This window comes from Salarias fasciatus, chromosome 11 (genome assembly GCF_902148845.1).
Source record: "Salarias fasciatus chromosome 11, fSalaFa1.1, whole genome shotgun sequence".
NCBI classification, from domain to species: domain Eukaryota; kingdom Metazoa; phylum Chordata; class Actinopteri; order Blenniiformes; family Blenniidae; genus Salarias; species Salarias fasciatus.
Window position 1 is genome coordinate 22450813 of NC_043755.1, and position 16709 is coordinate 22467521.

The following is a 16709-nucleotide window of genomic DNA, read 5'->3' on the forward strand; positions in this document are numbered from 1 at the left end:
TGTGCGCACACGATGAGCTGTGTAAGTGACACTGCAGATGTTCTGGTGAAGGAAGCTGCTCTCGCTGCTAACGCCTCATAAGGAGCAGCAGCCGACAAGCTCCTGTGGATTCCAGTGTTTGTGTGCGTGTGATGTGGGGCGCCGGTGAATCTGCCGTTCACAGGGTTCGGTCCGCTATTTTTAGGCTGATATGATATCCATATGAGCAACTTTAAGATGAGGTTGTTGACCCAAGGGTGTGGTTGACATCCTCCTCAAAAACAACTGCAATGAATAAAAAGTGTGAGTGGGCTTTCGAGTCACGGTGTTTCTGTCCCTGTGAGGGTTTCTCCCAGAGTGTGTGTAGGCGCAGGATATCCTTCAGAGCTCAGCCCCCTGAACCCGGGCCAGATGTTGCAGATGCATTCACAGCGATACCTAACTACAGACATGCCTTGACAGATAGACTGTCTTTTTTTTTTTTTCCCCACATGCGGTGCTCGCGCACAAGCTGGGACTGTAGGTGTTATTAATGGCGGTTTAGCATCGGCCGTGGCTCCCCAGCCCCCGCGTGCATCCCTTCCTGCTGTCAGCTCAAAGCCCTCGGCTTCTACGTCCACCTGGAATTACACAACACAATGAATCTCTCTCCGCACCCCGACAACCACACGATATAGACGTGCACTACCAGCGTCTATCAGCAAGAGCTCTTTCTTAGATCAAGATCGCCCCTAGAGGTGAGGCTTGTCTGAAAAAAAAGTTGCTTAAATATTTTTACAGAGCTTCAACAGCTTCATTTAATTATTGCAACATAAAATGCATTTGACATGGGTTTTTTTTTTTTTTGTCATCTGACATTTAACAGTGGTTAAAAAAATCTGACAAGTTGTGAGTTAGGTATTTCAAACAGAGGTCATTTCTCTCATAGATTCTGAGATAATTAATTTAAACACGAATAATACTTTCAGGGATCGCATGACACTGAGATGGACTCATGTTTCAGTCACAAATTTAGATTTTTCTTTAAAGAAATCTTTGAGCATTTTTTGTGGATTGTGTCATATATTGAGAACTTCTGGAGGTGCACCTAAAGAAATGAAAAGGTAACTAAAACACTACTGGATTTCACATTATTGCCTCATGAACTTTTCTTCAGACATGTGCTACCGGTCAAAAGTTTTAGAAGATCCCAATTTTTTCCTGTGATGTATAATATTTCTTCATTTCAATGAGACCATCACACTGAAATGAAAGCATTTGAAGAAATAAACAATTTGAATTAAAAGAGAAATCATGGAATCAATTTATGATCCAAACTACATTCTAAACTTTTGACTCATTGAAGTATCCACCTCTGGCAGATATCGCAGCTGAACATACTCCAGACTTTCTTTCTACTCTGAAAAATCAAATATTCTTCAGAAAGTTCTTCTCAACTCCGTTGCAAAAGTTCCGTGTGACACTTGTAGTTTGCTCCGTTTGGACTTATGTCTCAGATTATTATCTCACTGTAGGATTAACCCCTGGTGATCTGGGCTCCGATCGGAAGGTATTTCATGGCGCTGCAGAAAGCTGTGGTCGTCATTTTGGTTCAGGGAGCCTCTCGCTGTGTGCGAGTCACCGACCCTGGATCAGTCCCACTCCATTTCAATCCCCCCTCCATGTTTGACAGCTGATCTCACACACCGTGGAGAAATCCTTTCTCTGACTCGACGGCGTATAAAGATCCTGCGAGATGAACCCAGGATTCCAGATTACCTTCTTCCAGCCTCTTCACAACTGAAAGTGAGACTTTATTACTACGATTGAACCTGCGTAGCAGGGACCTCTGAATCAGGAGGATGAAATGTCGGTGCATTTTAGATTATTTTTTCCACTTCCCTCAATGTTTTTAAATTCAATTACCACCCGAATGTGTATTGTCCTGTAGTTACATCTGGTCTCTCAGTGCACTCAGGTGGTCCTCTTGGACTCGTGAGCAGCAGAACAGTCCTCCTCTCAGAAGGATCACTTCAATCATAATCGATCAGAGTCATTCCCTTTGCATACAAACAACACCCTACCGGATGACTCAGACGAGATCCAGGCTCCGTTTGAGGTTGCCCCAGGTCAGGCTCTGCTGGAAATATCTAGAATTGACCACACATGCTACTGGTTCTCCTTCACCCCTTCCACCGCACAGTCGCACATATGCACAGTTTCAAGCGCGTGTTGTTTAGTTAGATGACTCTCTGGAGGAGATAATTATACTCTTCAGGGATGGAGAAGCAAAGGAAACAGTTACACAGAGCAGCCGAGCGCATGCACCAGTGGATATTTTTTTGGAACGCACTGATTTCCGTGGTTGAGACAGTACAGACACAAACAGGAATCACTTTCAGGTTTTCAGCTCATGAATCAGGCCTGGTGTGTAAGGTGAGACGTTTCGCTATTGGACTTCCCCTCATTCCAGTCTTTCAAAAAAAGGAGTGGAAGATAAGGATAAAGATGAGCCTTCAGTGTTTGATTTATTTGTCTCTCTGTTTTTACAGATGGTTTATTTGCATGTGTGAGTCCTTGTGGATGTTGCTGTGCGTACGCCGCTGTGTGTATGTATCATGTTTGGCGGCTCCGCTTTGATTCGACAGTGCTTCACATTTGATTTATTTCAACCAGGCGCAAACGGAGAGCAGACCGCCACGAGGCCACGTCTCTGCCGCGTGTTTACAACAATATGCTCGCAATTTCGGCAGCATTTATTCTGCAAGACCAATCCAAGCTGCCCTCCCAAGGATGCCGAGCGGGGAACACTTGAAGCGTGTACTGTAAACTGGATGGTGTTTCAGCGCTGACCCTCAGTCGGCAGCCGCTCATCACACGCGCTCGCATAAACAGCACTAATGCGGATGCAGACAGGAAGCCAGATTTTTCAGCGCCAAGGAGAGTTCAAGGCTTGACCAGCAAACATGGTTTTGGATTTTTGTTTTTGCCGCAGCTTTCTGTTTCTTTGCTCCCAAATTTTCAGTCCCTGACTAAAAAAAGAACACAATACTTACCACGTCCCTCCACTTGCTCTCATCTTCCCCACTCAGATCTCCTCTTCGAGAGGGTCACTGAGCGAGTCCAGGGATGTAACTGCTACCACTTTCAGACAAGAGATCAGCCTTCCCGCCGTAGCGAAGCAGCAGGTGATAGATTAGCTAGAACAAATTGGAACCATTACTCTCCGGTGTCCCTGCTTCCCATCAACCTATGAGTTGGTAGAAATGTTGTCAGTTGCTGTATACAAGCGTGTGCCCCTCCGAACCATCCAGAACCTCTCTAATTCGAGTCAGATGGCATCTGAGGTACATGTCACTGGCCTTACTGTTTTTTTTCTGTGGATTTCTTCAGATGCCCCCTCAAAAAAAAATTCTCTCCCCTTTCAAACACAGACGTATACGCACACCTTTCACATGCAGGGCCCGTGTAATTGGACGCACCGCCACTTGCGGCGGACATAGGCTCTCTGCTGTTGAGTTTCAAGTGTAAGAAGTCACCTTGAAAAATCAAAGGTTGGGTGGGAATGAAAACAATGTTTTTCAGTGGTTGTACACACACCCCCAACGCCAGGTTCAAAGTGAGGACGGCGTCATGCATGACCTCGCCAAAAAAAGGCACAGTAACCTGTGTAATAGGCATATTTGATCTCCCTCCACCACGTTGACCAGAGATACATGCATGTGTATGTGCCTCTGACAGACCTTGATCTCCCACTTTCTCCTGCACTAATAGAGGCTGACACCTGAGAAGGGCCAGCCTGTGATTCCTGCAGCCTGTTCACATTAAAGCCTGTTCTTTAAAGGTATCCAAACACCAACACCACCTCTCAACCTCCAGACCTGATGCTTGTACTATGTGCAGACCCTCTACTGACGGCCTGCGGCCTGAAACCGTTTTATGGTTGAAGTCAAAGTGTTCCCAATGAAAAGACTCCTATGGTCCGACTTGTCTTCCTTGGTCCTGAAGGTGCCACCACATTTCTTTCTATTTAAATGTTTTACCTTCTCAAAGCCACTCCTGTATCTGAAATCCCTGCAAAGGGCAACTGTCCTCTTGAGGTATTGTTAAAAAAGATTGACATTTATATTTCTCTTTACATAATATGCGATATATATTATCTCAATCCATAAATATAGAATTTGCAGCTTAGTCTATGAAACCCATGAGTCTGTTCTGTCTTGTTAGTACTTGTTTTAATGTTTCTTTTGTATTATTAAGTTTTAAAGTTCTTATTTTATGTCTTCTTTGCCAGAACAGTAAAGTCAGATGGAGCATACCATAAAAAACAAACATAAGGATATGACAGAGACGTATTTGACATGTGGTCGTATAACACTATGATGTGATCGTATGAGATTCTTGCAAAAGGCTCTTTCTTGACGGCAGTAAAACGGTGCTCCATCACTTGTTGGATAAAGCTGGACAGATGATGTGGCCCTCTGCAGAGATCTGTCCACACGCTCCAAAGTCCAGATACACTTCATGCAGTTATCGTTTAACAGTGCAGAGTGCAGCGATGTTTCTCTGAAGTTGGCCTCCTAATTTTCAAAGAAATGCTTAAATATGTGAGTGTGTTCTTCACAGGGACACACTCTTTAACACTGATGTTAACACACATACCAGAAGACAAAGCTGGGTTTTCTAAAAGAAACAAGGATTGGAGGCTGGTGTTAAATGACATGCAATTCACACCGTTTGCCTGTCAGTTACAGTTCTGTAACAATGAAAACAGTCTTCAAAAACAAGTCATATATCTCTTTAACTTTATGTCTAGAGTGTATGACTGAACAACCAATATTTTGTGCTACATTGATTTTTAGAACTCTGTCATAAAACAAAGTGCTTATAAAATTCATCACACAGAAACATTTTTTCTGGAACTTCCAAAAGATGCCAGCCTGCACAATGTGCAGTCGTATATGGTATTTGCCTCTTTACCTCATTTAACTCCATGCCACATTCAGCTCTGATGACTCTTTCAAGCCCGATGTTATTTGACAAATTCGTTTTACGATAAGTGAAATGATCTTATCTGCTCCATTGGGGCAGATGTTTTGAAACATCAGGTCTGACCCATGTTTAAATCAGCCTGCTCTCCTGCAGTGAGACTTGCTCATCCATCAGTCACCTCTCCTCCGTGCAGGAAACAATAAATATAAATCGTTTTTGTTTTTACATGCCTTTTTCATGCTGATAAATGTTCCCCAGTCAAGTGAAAGTTTCATATAGGACAACACGTTGGAGGATCAGTCAGGCCAGGTGAGCCATCAGGTGATAAATCCTTCCTGCTGATGACAGAAGAGCTGACAGGGTCAGACCAGTGTTTCTGGAGGGGGCATAAAGGAGCTTTGAGATGGAGGACAAATGGTAATCAGGACCAGCTCTTTATGTGAGAGCCAGGCAAAGGGATCAGGCAACGTTGGCTCTGGCTGGGTGATCAGGGACATCTTTATGTGATTACCCACAAGGAGGAGAGGCTGATTAGGCTGTGGGTGGAAGAAAAAGAAGAAGACAGAAAGTTCTGAGGAAGAGAGCAGAAGCAGAAAAGATGGGCTGCACTGAACCGAGGGGTGGGAACGAGTGGGCGAAACAACATGAGGAACCTGGACGAACAGCTGCAAACGGACTATTTATTCCACCTCTGGAAAGTGTCCTGGTGATAAGTCAAGTGGAAATGATAAGCTACATTGCACTGCAAATTCCAGCTATCTTCCCTCCATCCTTCCGTCTGACCATGCACCTCGCTTCCACCGGACGGAATGAGAAGGACTCCCGAGGGCAAAGCCTCTCCAACTGTGTGTGTGTGTGTGTGTGGTTTACTCACGCTTGCGTGCCTCTCCTGGCCCGGCTCCTACTCCTGCCATTCACCGCATCTACCTGGGAAATAGGCCGACAGGAGGCCTGAACCCCTTAAAAAGCCTCTAAACACTGGGGCCTTGATGAGACCATGAAAAACAGCTGCGCTTGTTTTCGGCTGCTTCCCTCTCCCATCATCATGACCAAGTGGAAAAATGGGATAATGGAAGTGGTGTAAAACGGCATCGAGTTAATTCATGTGTCTCTGTAAATTCCAGTCAAGTGTTTGAAGGCTGCAGTGCACCGCAGAGCGGGAAGGAGGTAGAACGGGAAGAGAGTGGCGCTGGATTTATGTGGCTGGCATGAAGAAAAGATTCTCCTCTGCTCCTCTACAGTGTCACATCAGGATGTTAGAATGAGATAACCAGCCCGGACCCAGCTGTCCTTTATCAGTCCGTTGCATGCAACGCCGAGTGATTAGAGGACGAGAGAAGCGCTCCAAGTTTGATTTACAAGACACAGTACCAAGCAGCGTCCCAGGGGTTCGATAGCTAAAGATTTGCAGAGCGGGGCACTGATGAAGCCTGTTTTGTTTTAAAACCCCCAAATGGATTGTGTCCAGTTTATGGTGTGTTTCCAAATTTCAAGAGGAGAGTTTAAATACAGCGAGGGGACCCAGCCAACTCTGAATTTATTCAATTTGTATCCGTGGTTTGACATAGTTTAAGAGTCCTTGCTTCAGCACTGAGAGAGACTAAATGATCTGTCACTGTATACATTACAATACAAATATAAACTTTCAATCTCCCTCTCACAAACTGAAGATCTCCTGTTTGGTATACCTCTGATAGTCGATAGCTTTGTAGTTTCCACAAGGAAAGGAACAGTTGTATATCCTACCTTTGCTCCCTCCGCTTCCTGAAAGTGTTTTTGATCTTTCAGCACTTCATAAACAGAAGGCAGGATGAGCACAAAAGATGGTGTTTGAAGCGAGTCCATCACAAACTGTAAACACACAGAGTTATTGTTAGTGAAGCTGTGCTGACCGTGCGTTCTTTCTGTTTTTCCACACTTTCCTGTCCCTCATCTTTTCTCTTGCTGTTTGTCTTTCTCTGTCCGTCTCTCCACAGCTGAGCTAAACATCGAGCTGTCTCGGCCGCTGAAGATCAATCCCACCCTGACCAAGCTGGAGCAGGCCAAAGCCTACCTGAAGAAAGTCCTTCCAAACCATTCATGGGACGCCTCCAGCAGACCGCCGTCGGCGTCCCCCACCCCCCATTCTTCCCCCGCGAAGGGGCTGCACAGGCCCTTTCCTTCTCGTTCGGACTCCCACCAGCACCTCCAGGCTGCGGTCCCGGGCGAAGCCGGCAGCATCGGCGCCCTGGCGTTGTCCTTCCACAAGATCTCTCTTCACACAACTCAGATTTTTGTCATCATGGAGGCAGAGACCCATCCAGTCAGGCCCAGCGTTACCGTGTCCATGTCGGCCATGACAGGAAGCTTGAACATAAAGTCAGGACCTCGGATTGAAGGTGAGTGAAATGGTCTTTTATGTTTGGCTTTAAACTTATGAGACCCACTCTGGAGTGAGAGGTTTGAAAATTAAAAGCTAGAGCAATGCATGAAGCCCCCATTTACTCGTTTTCAAGTGAAAGCAGAAAAATTGCGTTGCCTTTTTGGGTGTCTGTTTACACGACGACGATGCTCGGAAACACTGAAAATTTGAACTTATTGAAAACGGCTCCCAATTTTATCAAATAACTCCATCTCTGTAGAAATAGAGGAAAACAAAACTTTTCCTATTTGCTGCATTTTCTCATGACTCATGACTCCCAGTCAATCTTCTTCTTCTGGGAATTGGTAGTTTTATGGTTGGCGGCCCGATGATAGCAGTCCAACTTTGTCTGTCCATATGAATGTCAGCGTTCTCACTGTTGTTTGTGCTTATATTGTTGTCATTGTGTGGCTTCATTACAAAAGCAAACAACAGCGCCCACCAGTGGACCATCATGAAAATTCCATTGTTTTGAGCATTTCCGCCCTTTCTGTGTAAATGGACATCACTTTAAAAACATTGCCTTGTAAATGTGAAACGCATATCAAAAACGCAGCTTTTTCACTTGAAATGTTGCGTAAAAGGGGCCCAAGGAACACTTCCTGTGCTTAAGTGAAGTTGTTGGATTGTTGGATTGTTGGAATATGTTGGATATGTTGGAATACGTTGGATCCAAGGATCATGTTTGAAATCATAAATCTCTCTTGTTTGATTGTATGGAGCAGACAGGGCTGATATTTAGCTGACTAAGACTCACAGAAGGATTTTAAAAATGATGGATGCTCTGACTCGTCATCCCTGCTGTCAGTCAATCGTCTCAGTGCTTCAAGATATGTAATCATGAAGCAGAGATTTAATGAGCTTTTAGGCCCTGTAGACTTTGGTCCCAGATCGTCGAGACTGCTGTGTAACTTTGTCTGTTATATCGGCACACAGTTTGAGTGTAGGTGTTGTTTAACCTGATATAAAGCACTAGTGATGCCCTTTTACACTTTTTCTTCCTACTCATTTGCTCTCATCCAACAGGCTTGTTTAAACCGTGGTTCTATTGTCATGTCTGTGGAAAGTTGAGTGATGCCATCTAAATCCTGGAGCACAACAAACAAGCAACCCGAGACCATTTGAATTTCTTTTCTGCTTCAAACTGCAACTGAAGCCTGAGCACAACACAGACCAACAGCTTGAAAAAAAAAAACTGGATGTGATTTCAGTCAAGACTGCTGTCTACTTGTAGCAGATCTGTGTTTGGGACATGGTTGTGGTTTAAGCTACTAAAACATGACCGCAATAGTGCTATGAAGAGCCATTTTTTTGCAGCAGGAGTCTGGGCAGGAACCTCCTGCCTGCTTTGGCTTGCACCATTGAACCTAGACAAAAGTGTAAACGAAGCTGATGTTCCTCATGATACAGTCGAAACTGGAAAGATTCTAAAACTGTAAATTATTTACAAATGACCCTGCCTAACAAAGCAATATCTCAGCATTACTTCAGCACATCAGTTTCATATTATGAATCTGAGATTCAGTGGGAATTCAAACCTGGACGATCATGTCAGCCATTTCTTCTTTGCTTTATTTCTGTTGCTTTAAATTCTTGAACCCTTTCGTTCAGTTGTTTTCACAAAACCCCTCATAAGCCTTGTACGCACGGCGCATGACCCCCGGATCGCTCCAAAGAAACGCTGACTTAAACCATAAATGACTCAACATATTTCTTCATGAGAAAGTTAAAAAAAATACATCAGACCGCTGATGTGATCCATGCAACTCTGCTTTATTTCAAGATATCGCCACTTGTTTCAAAGTAGATTTTTTGAAACAGGTGGAGTCACATTGGAAAACAACTGAAATGACTTCACCCCATTTGGCAGGTTCCACCATCTTTTAAAGGAACCACAGTTTTAATACACTACGCTGCGTCTACATGCCTTTTTTTTGCGGCTCGTCATTTGTGTGGTACCCAAAATTCACCGTTGGAGCCAACAGGAATGCGTCCAGCGCCTTTGAAAATGGAGCACGGCTACACGCAGCTCCAGATAGCCCATGCAAAAATGTAGTGGAGAACAAATTGTTCTGTTTCATGTCATTATATAACCAAACAAGAATTGATGTGGACAAACTCTCAAGAGCTATACACAGCGCACGCCACGCATGCATTTGTTACTCATTGGGAGTCAAAGTTGTCAGGAATGTAGCCGAACTGTAGCTCGTTGGCTCGGGAAGGCCGTGATTTGTAGAAACAGTTCTTGACTCCTTATCGATCAGTGGATCACTGCTCAGCACTTACTCAGATTTTCCACTTCTCATCTTTGTTTGTTGAAGAATATGTGATGTGTCAGCCTTTTTATGAAGACTCCCTCTCACTGGTAACGGTCGGGAAGTATTACTTTCAGAGGTATTTGGAATATTCTTGGTTATTTTTAACATGTGCTAGCGAAGCCGTCATCTGCCAAAAACAAGGTTTGTCAGTAAACTGTAAAGTGAGATGTTTGTGTTAGTCTTGGATCTAACGCTGTTGTGGGACCCTGTGTGTATTTGATTACACGGGCATGTGTGTATTCAGCCCTGAGACAGCTCGACGTTTTCATGCGTTTACATACGAGTGTGTGTGAGAGCGAGATGTTTGTTTTCGTGTCCGTACCGAACCCTGCCTTCATCAACACGGACTATTATCCAGGAGGCATCACAGTGTTTCCATTATGACAATCACAACTGCTAATGCTAATGTAAATGAAAAGGCTTCCAGTTTCTTGTGCGCCGCTGGGTGTGAGCCGGCGCGCTGTAACAGATGACCGGGGAATCTGAGTTTGTTTTTCACATTTCGCCGTGTCTTGGCACGCCGTCCGCGGCGGACGGCTGATGAAAACAGAAGGATAAAAGAGAGGAGGGGGCTGACATGCCACATGCCGCCGATAACAAGGAACAGTTAGACTCATAATTGTGCAGGCTGACAGTTTTTGCCTCGGTGCCGCTGAGCAACACGTCCTGTGTTGACTGGCCTCACGGAGGGACGAGGACAGAGCCGGAGCGAGCCTGTTTAAGCGCCTGCATCTGTTTTACAGATGTTGTTATATTGGGTTACTTCAGATAAAATGATTGTCAAAAATGTTAATTAAAACCTCAAACAATTTGCACTTTGTTTACTCAAATCTGCATAACTGCACGGTGACACAATGCTCGGTGCTGCTGCCCCACTCTGATTTTCACCAGCTTTTCAGCTTTCATCCATCTTTGATGTGTTGACTGGGATAAACACGGCTGAAACTCGGTTTGCAGCACAGTGGAAAAAGGCAGTTTAGAAACAGTTGAGATAATATGGAAGTTAATGCTGTCCCACACACTGCTGTTTAAACTAATGTTGAAGGGATTTGGGAATGGTAGTCCCCTGGTCGGTTTGCCGTAAACACAGGAAGTAGAGATTGATTTGTTGGTAATTATTTATGGTTGTTGGTTTCCTTACTTTTAACAGTACATTGAGTCGCGGCCACGGCTGCTGTCAGGATGTCACCGGCCAACCGAATGCACATGAATAGGCCCTGGTCAGGATCCGCTGGATCATTCCTCCTCAGTGTGGCTGGAAACTTTTAAGAGACTGGTTGTTGTGATAGGTTTAAGAATGCGTAGCATCACGTAGCTACTCCTGCTCCCCGCAAACCATAAAACTCACGCTGTCATCGTGTGCAGCTGAGATTTCGTTCAGCCCCTCTCACATTATATGCGAGTGCTCTCCAGCGTACCTGTGAGGTTTGAGATAGTCCATGTAGATCTCATTCAGCAACAGCCTGTACCGTTGACAGTGGAGGTTTGGATGGTACAAAAGGCCCATGAATAAAGTGCTGTTTTTACAGGAAAGGGGCTCGTGAGATTTTTGTCCGACATTACCTCCCTGAATAACATGTTTGTCTCACCCGGTTGTTTCTTTCTGTTGTTGACAACTTAAGCACCCGTATTGATCTTTGTCACAACACACGCGGCCATTTTCCCCCGGGGCTTCTTCACATAGTGTTTCCAGATTTGTTGCCACAGAAAGGAGACAAACTGTCTCCAATTACGCGGACTGATCGCCGGTGACAATAGATGTATCTGCTGACTTTTAGCCTTCACTGCGCCGCCTCCATCACTCACCACTCGGGCCCTCGCTCTGCAGCTCGGGAAAAGGATCCTTTGGAATTTTCCGAAAGATAAAGGTTAGGATCGCCGTCCTGTAAAGGTTGAGCCTTTGAGCTGCCACAATCAGTCAGCAGGAATCGCCCCCCTGGGGGAGGCCGAACATGAGAGATGTGAGGCAGGAGAGCGTAGCAGTACAGTATGGATCACTACTGTTGCTGCTGTGCCGAGACTGATGGAGCAGATCCTGAGCAGACCTCGAGGAAACACGGCAAAGTGACGCGATTCAAACAAGTTGCTCTGGACTTGAAGGGGGATGTAGAGAGAGAAGTGCAAGAGGGAAAGAAAATGTGACGCAAAGTAAAAACTACTGATTTCCTAAGTCCAAACAAGACACGGGGCGTCTGAGGTTTAACAAAAAACAGTAACGCGGGAGAAAGACGGAGGAGGCAGTGAAGGAAAGGAGATACGCAGTAATGTAGAACAGAAGGAGAAACTGAACACATGCGCCAGCAGTAAGCGCTCTCCCTACCCATCCTGCCCTGCCTTCATCACCGTACATCCATAGCTGTCATCCACCCCCTCTTCTTCAACATCTGGGGCTCCATACCTGGTCATGGCAGCCACCCCCACTCTGCCAGGGGACAAGATGGAGAGTGAGGGGATTAGGTTGACAGTGAGGTGTGTTACCAGATCCTGTGTTAATGAAAAGCAAGTGGAAGCCCCACATTCCTCCCTCCGTCCGCAGCTCACCACTCCCCAAGGTAGTGGGGCATTTATAGTTCAGTGGGAGAGAGGAGGGAGGCGGGCAAAAGAGAGAGAACAGATGTCTCAGGGTCCATGAAACAAGACCCTCCCTAATCTCTCAGCTCTCTGTCAGATTGCCCAGAGAGTGCCCCTGCTTTCTGACAAACACACACACACACCAGCAGACCATGTTGTTATTGCAGACTTCTATTATATGCAGACAACATACACACGTGCAAAGCCTTCTCCTCGCTATCCTGCTTCTGTGGACCCCCTGCTTCTTCACGGTGATTTACTCCTCAACGTTTGTGGAGGAAAGGCTCTTTTTGGGGAACACAGTGCAGCCGCCCAACTATTTATTTACGCCCCCTCTTTTCTTTCCCACCATTTTATTGTGATTTCTCAGATAGTTGTTGAATGGCAGTCTTGTCAGATTGTTTACTCTGCCATGAGAAAGCCCCTCACTTCCATTTATCATGTTATTTCTGTTTCGGCGGTCAGGAACAAGCAGAGCCGAGCTAAGTCAAAACAAGCCTCGTATTTGGAAGCAGTCTCCCCACTGTGAACACAACTAATACATGGTTGGTAAAGCAGTAATAGCGCTGATTTGTCACAAGCATGAGGGAAACATTTGTTCTGGCTTTTGTTAGTGCACACGTCTCTGTAATGTGTGTTATAGTGTATATAGCTGATCGTAAGGATGAGCTGTATAAAGCTAGAAGAATGATTTCCTTCTACATCTGAGAGAAACGTGCTCTCATGGGTTTTGTGCAGCTGCCTGTCAGCAGCTCTTGGCATTGAGCCTTGTGGAAACTTTTAAGCTAAAACATGGTTAAAAATAAGAAGTTGTGTGCAATGTTATGATGATTTTCTTAAAAACTAATTAGTTGTTTGGCCTGTGAAAAGTCAGCATATTGTAGAAAGCATCAAAAAGCTGAATGTGAACTCCTCAGGCCTTGACGACGCAACACCACTCCAAGTGAAAACACATCGTTTTTGTGTTTTTTGTTTCAGAAAAGTTTCGCATTTACACAGCAGCGTTTTGAAAACTATGTTCATTTCTGCGGAAATGCCAGCGAGGCTGAAAACAAGCATGCAAGGCCCGGAGTTGGTACTGTTGGTTGTTTCGATCATGGAAATAACAATAGACATGCGTGCAGAGAACAGAACGCTACTAACATTAGTAATGGTGGGTACGCGGACATTCTTATGAACAGACGATGAAGAATACACACTCACAGACCAAACCAAGCCTGAAGCTATCCGAACTGAGACGGCCCTAACCTGACCCAAAAGCTGATAATTTGTGAGAGTCCAACAGGCTCAGGGTGGTTTACTGAAGGGTAGAGAGTAGAAAACCTGAGAGAAAGAGTCCAGCGTTATCTTCAGTTTTCTGTCGCTCCCCGTGAGGATATCAGGTTCAGTCCAGTTGAATTGCAGGAAGCGAGCACGCATACCTGCCTGAGAGAATATTTGTTTATGTTGTGCAGCTGTCACTTCTCCCATATGTAACTCATCACCACTCATCAGTTTCTGTGTTACACGTTGAGAAATGGCCGGGATGATCCACAGTTTCCTGCTCTGCGCCTAAACCAGTTTCCTCTGGTGTCCTATAGTGGTCTTGTGGCGAGTGAATAGCCTTTTTCTGTGGTGAGTGACAGTATATTACTCCTATTACTCTTAGCAACCCAGAAGGTCTTCGGAGGGCTTCACTTGTTATGTAATGACTCCTTTAGGTTTTCTTCTAATTGATACCAGTACGGTGGAGGATATAAATCAGCCAGGCAGTGGTCAGATAACGGCTGCCAGGGAGAAACCGACATGGTAAATCACAGTCTCCGATCCTATCTAATCTCAGCCGGGTGTTTGCCAGAGATGTATTTCACTTTAGGAGGATTTCCATCCGCCCCGTTTCCACCACCCACATAGTTCCTCGAGTGTCATAGGTTTTGCATTAGCCTGCAGCTGATACGCGCGTGTTTACTCGTTTACTGGCAGCCTACCTTGACAACATGAGGTATGCAGGTGTAAGTTACTCTGTGCAGATGTCTTGGTGGCCAAAGTTCATTCTCAGTGTAATTGTTCATTATTTTAGCAGACTTTCATTACTGTAACTCAGCCAGTCACTGACGGACTAAATCATCCTGTGTGTTTTTTTGTTTTGCTTTTTGGAAAAATGCACCATTGCACTCCTTACCAAGGTCCCAGTAACCCAGTCTCTATTGCTTTTTTTTTTTTCTCTTATGTTTCATGCTTCTGTCCAGCAACCATGATAAATTCAAGCCGTTCATCCAGTTCCTATTAATACTCAAATCTGTAAAATTCTTTTGAAAAATATTCTGCAGATGTGGAAGAAAAATTGAGTTTCGATTTTCAGGGCCAAAAGTTAACGTCACCGTGACCTACAAATTCAGCGTTGACCAGCTATCCATGCTGGCCAAGCTGTTTTGGAATTAAAAATCAAACACTGAAAGAGTCCTGACCTGCTAAGCTTGGTTGTGTATAAACTCCTGAAGTGTTTGAGTGCTGTGGACCTGCTGAGTTGACAGGACGAAAGACGAAAAGGCCACTTTGACCTTATTTGTCTCTTTTTTCACGCATGCACTATAATAAGCAAACAACCTTAAAGGAATGAATGATTATGCGTCACTGATAAATGTTCACGGACTGGCCTTATTTTAGTAAAAGTTTCTTCACAATTTTCTTGGTGGTTTTAGGGACCGCATTGGGGCCTCCTGCGTTCTGATTTTGGCCCACGGGCCTTATGTTTGACACCCATGCTTTAAAATTTGCCTTCACCAAGATAGGGTTCAGATTTTTCTTCAAAATATAAACGAGGCTTGAATTGAACACACATGCTGAATGTGAAAGTCTGCACAGATACTGCGCAGAGGAGCGATCCAGGACGCATCTCGGACCGTTTCAGTAATGTCCATAAGTCTGTGCAGATGTTAGGAGCATCAAAGTAATATGTCGTGCTTTCACACGACTCCTCTTGTTTCTGAAGTAGTCAGTTGGAACAGTGGTACTACTGCCTCATCTTCCCATCTTCCCATATTTTCTCAGCTCTCTCTCTTTTTTTTTCCCCCTTCTACTCCTCCCTGCTTATGGCAGGACTTCACAGCTGAGCGCTGTAATGTCTTTGGGCCGTCTGCTAAAACCTCTCAGGAGACCGACCGACGCAGCGGTAACATAGTTACACAGGGCAAAGGCGACGCTGGAGAAATGTGCTTCTGACGCATTTTCAGCCAGTCAGGAAGTACGGGGTGAGGAAAGGAAGGGATTCCCCTCATTAAAACCACTCCCAATTAGTCTGATTACTGCTGCTGACTTAGGCAGCAGGATGCTGCGGTCGGCCAGGCTGCTACTGACGCACGGCGAGTCAGACGAAGACGACACCTCCGTGTCGTCTCTGTGCATTTCACTTAGTTTCCACTTCTTCATGCAGGTGTGCGGTGGTGCGTAGTCTGTGTGTACGCAGGCGTGGGAGTGCTCCCTTCTCTATGAGCGTCCCCGTATCTGCTCTCGATTTGAAACGTGCGTTTTATGTGTGTTTGCGAAAGATTCTCCGTTTAACAAGCCCGTTTGGGAGTTCCCGCATGCTGTCTAATAAATCGTGGTCATAAAAATAAACGCGATGTCCACAGCTCGGTAAGTAATATCTAACAGCTCTGTCCACGCGGCAACGCTGCAAGATATTAGCAGGTAAACTGCCAACTTATATCAATAGTGTCTTTCCTGAGAGAAATGACTCATTCCAGGCTAATATTTCCCCAAAGCGCCAGAGTGCAGGACAGGCTGCGTTTCCATTGCATTCCCCTCTGTGTTATTGAACGGTAACGTTGAATGAGATGTTCCTCAGTCAGTTCTCTTGTGTGTCATACCTCCGTCATATCGTAGCCCACTTTCTCTCTCACACCCGCTCCCAGCGTTCGCATTCATATCTGTCCGTCTCCTCATTCATCAGCTCGCTCCGCAGTCCCTTCATGCGCCTTTTCATCCCTCCCCTCGAACCCCATCCATTCTGCTTTACCTCACGTGAACCTCGGCCTCTGGGAAGCCAGTGTATCCTCCGACCACTGACATGGAAATTTGGTTTCCTTGGTCCCAGTTACTATGGATGAAATGCGGGTCTCAAGTTTGCCGATGTCTCCAAAGCAATGACAGGGATCATGCACGGCGCAGTAAAGTGCCAGACTAAATACATGCCAAGAAACGACTCTTGTTTTCATTTCTCATGTATTTAAATGATCAAATTTATCAAGCGGTGCCTGAAGTTGACAAATCGCACATTAAGCTTAAATTTTATATTTGCTGCCATAATTTAGATAAATTAGAAACTCAAACAGTCACAAGTTTAAATAAACACTGTGAAATCCATTAAATTTAAATCAATCGCTCTAGATGAGGTGTAAATTATTAGAACCTGCTCAGTGAGTGACAGGTGAAACCTTTTTCATTTTAACTCCCGAGCCCTCCCAGGCTGCTCATAAAGCCTGGCGGGA

At 45.1% G+C, this 16709-nt stretch overlaps 1 protein-coding gene across 2 annotated transcripts in view; it reads left to right on the plus strand.

Moving 5' to 3' along the window:
- The window catches only part of vps13b (vacuolar protein sorting 13 homolog B), a 312159-nt gene that overhangs the window by 226944 nt on the left and 68506 nt on the right, over positions 1 to 16709 (plus strand). For both annotated transcript variants that reach the window (XM_030102906.1, XM_030102905.1), the window contains exon 38: positions 6927 to 7328. In XM_030102906.1, the coding sequence (XP_029958766.1) occupies positions 6927 to 7328 (402 nt within the window). The remainder of the gene's footprint in view (positions 1 to 6926; positions 7329 to 16709) is intronic.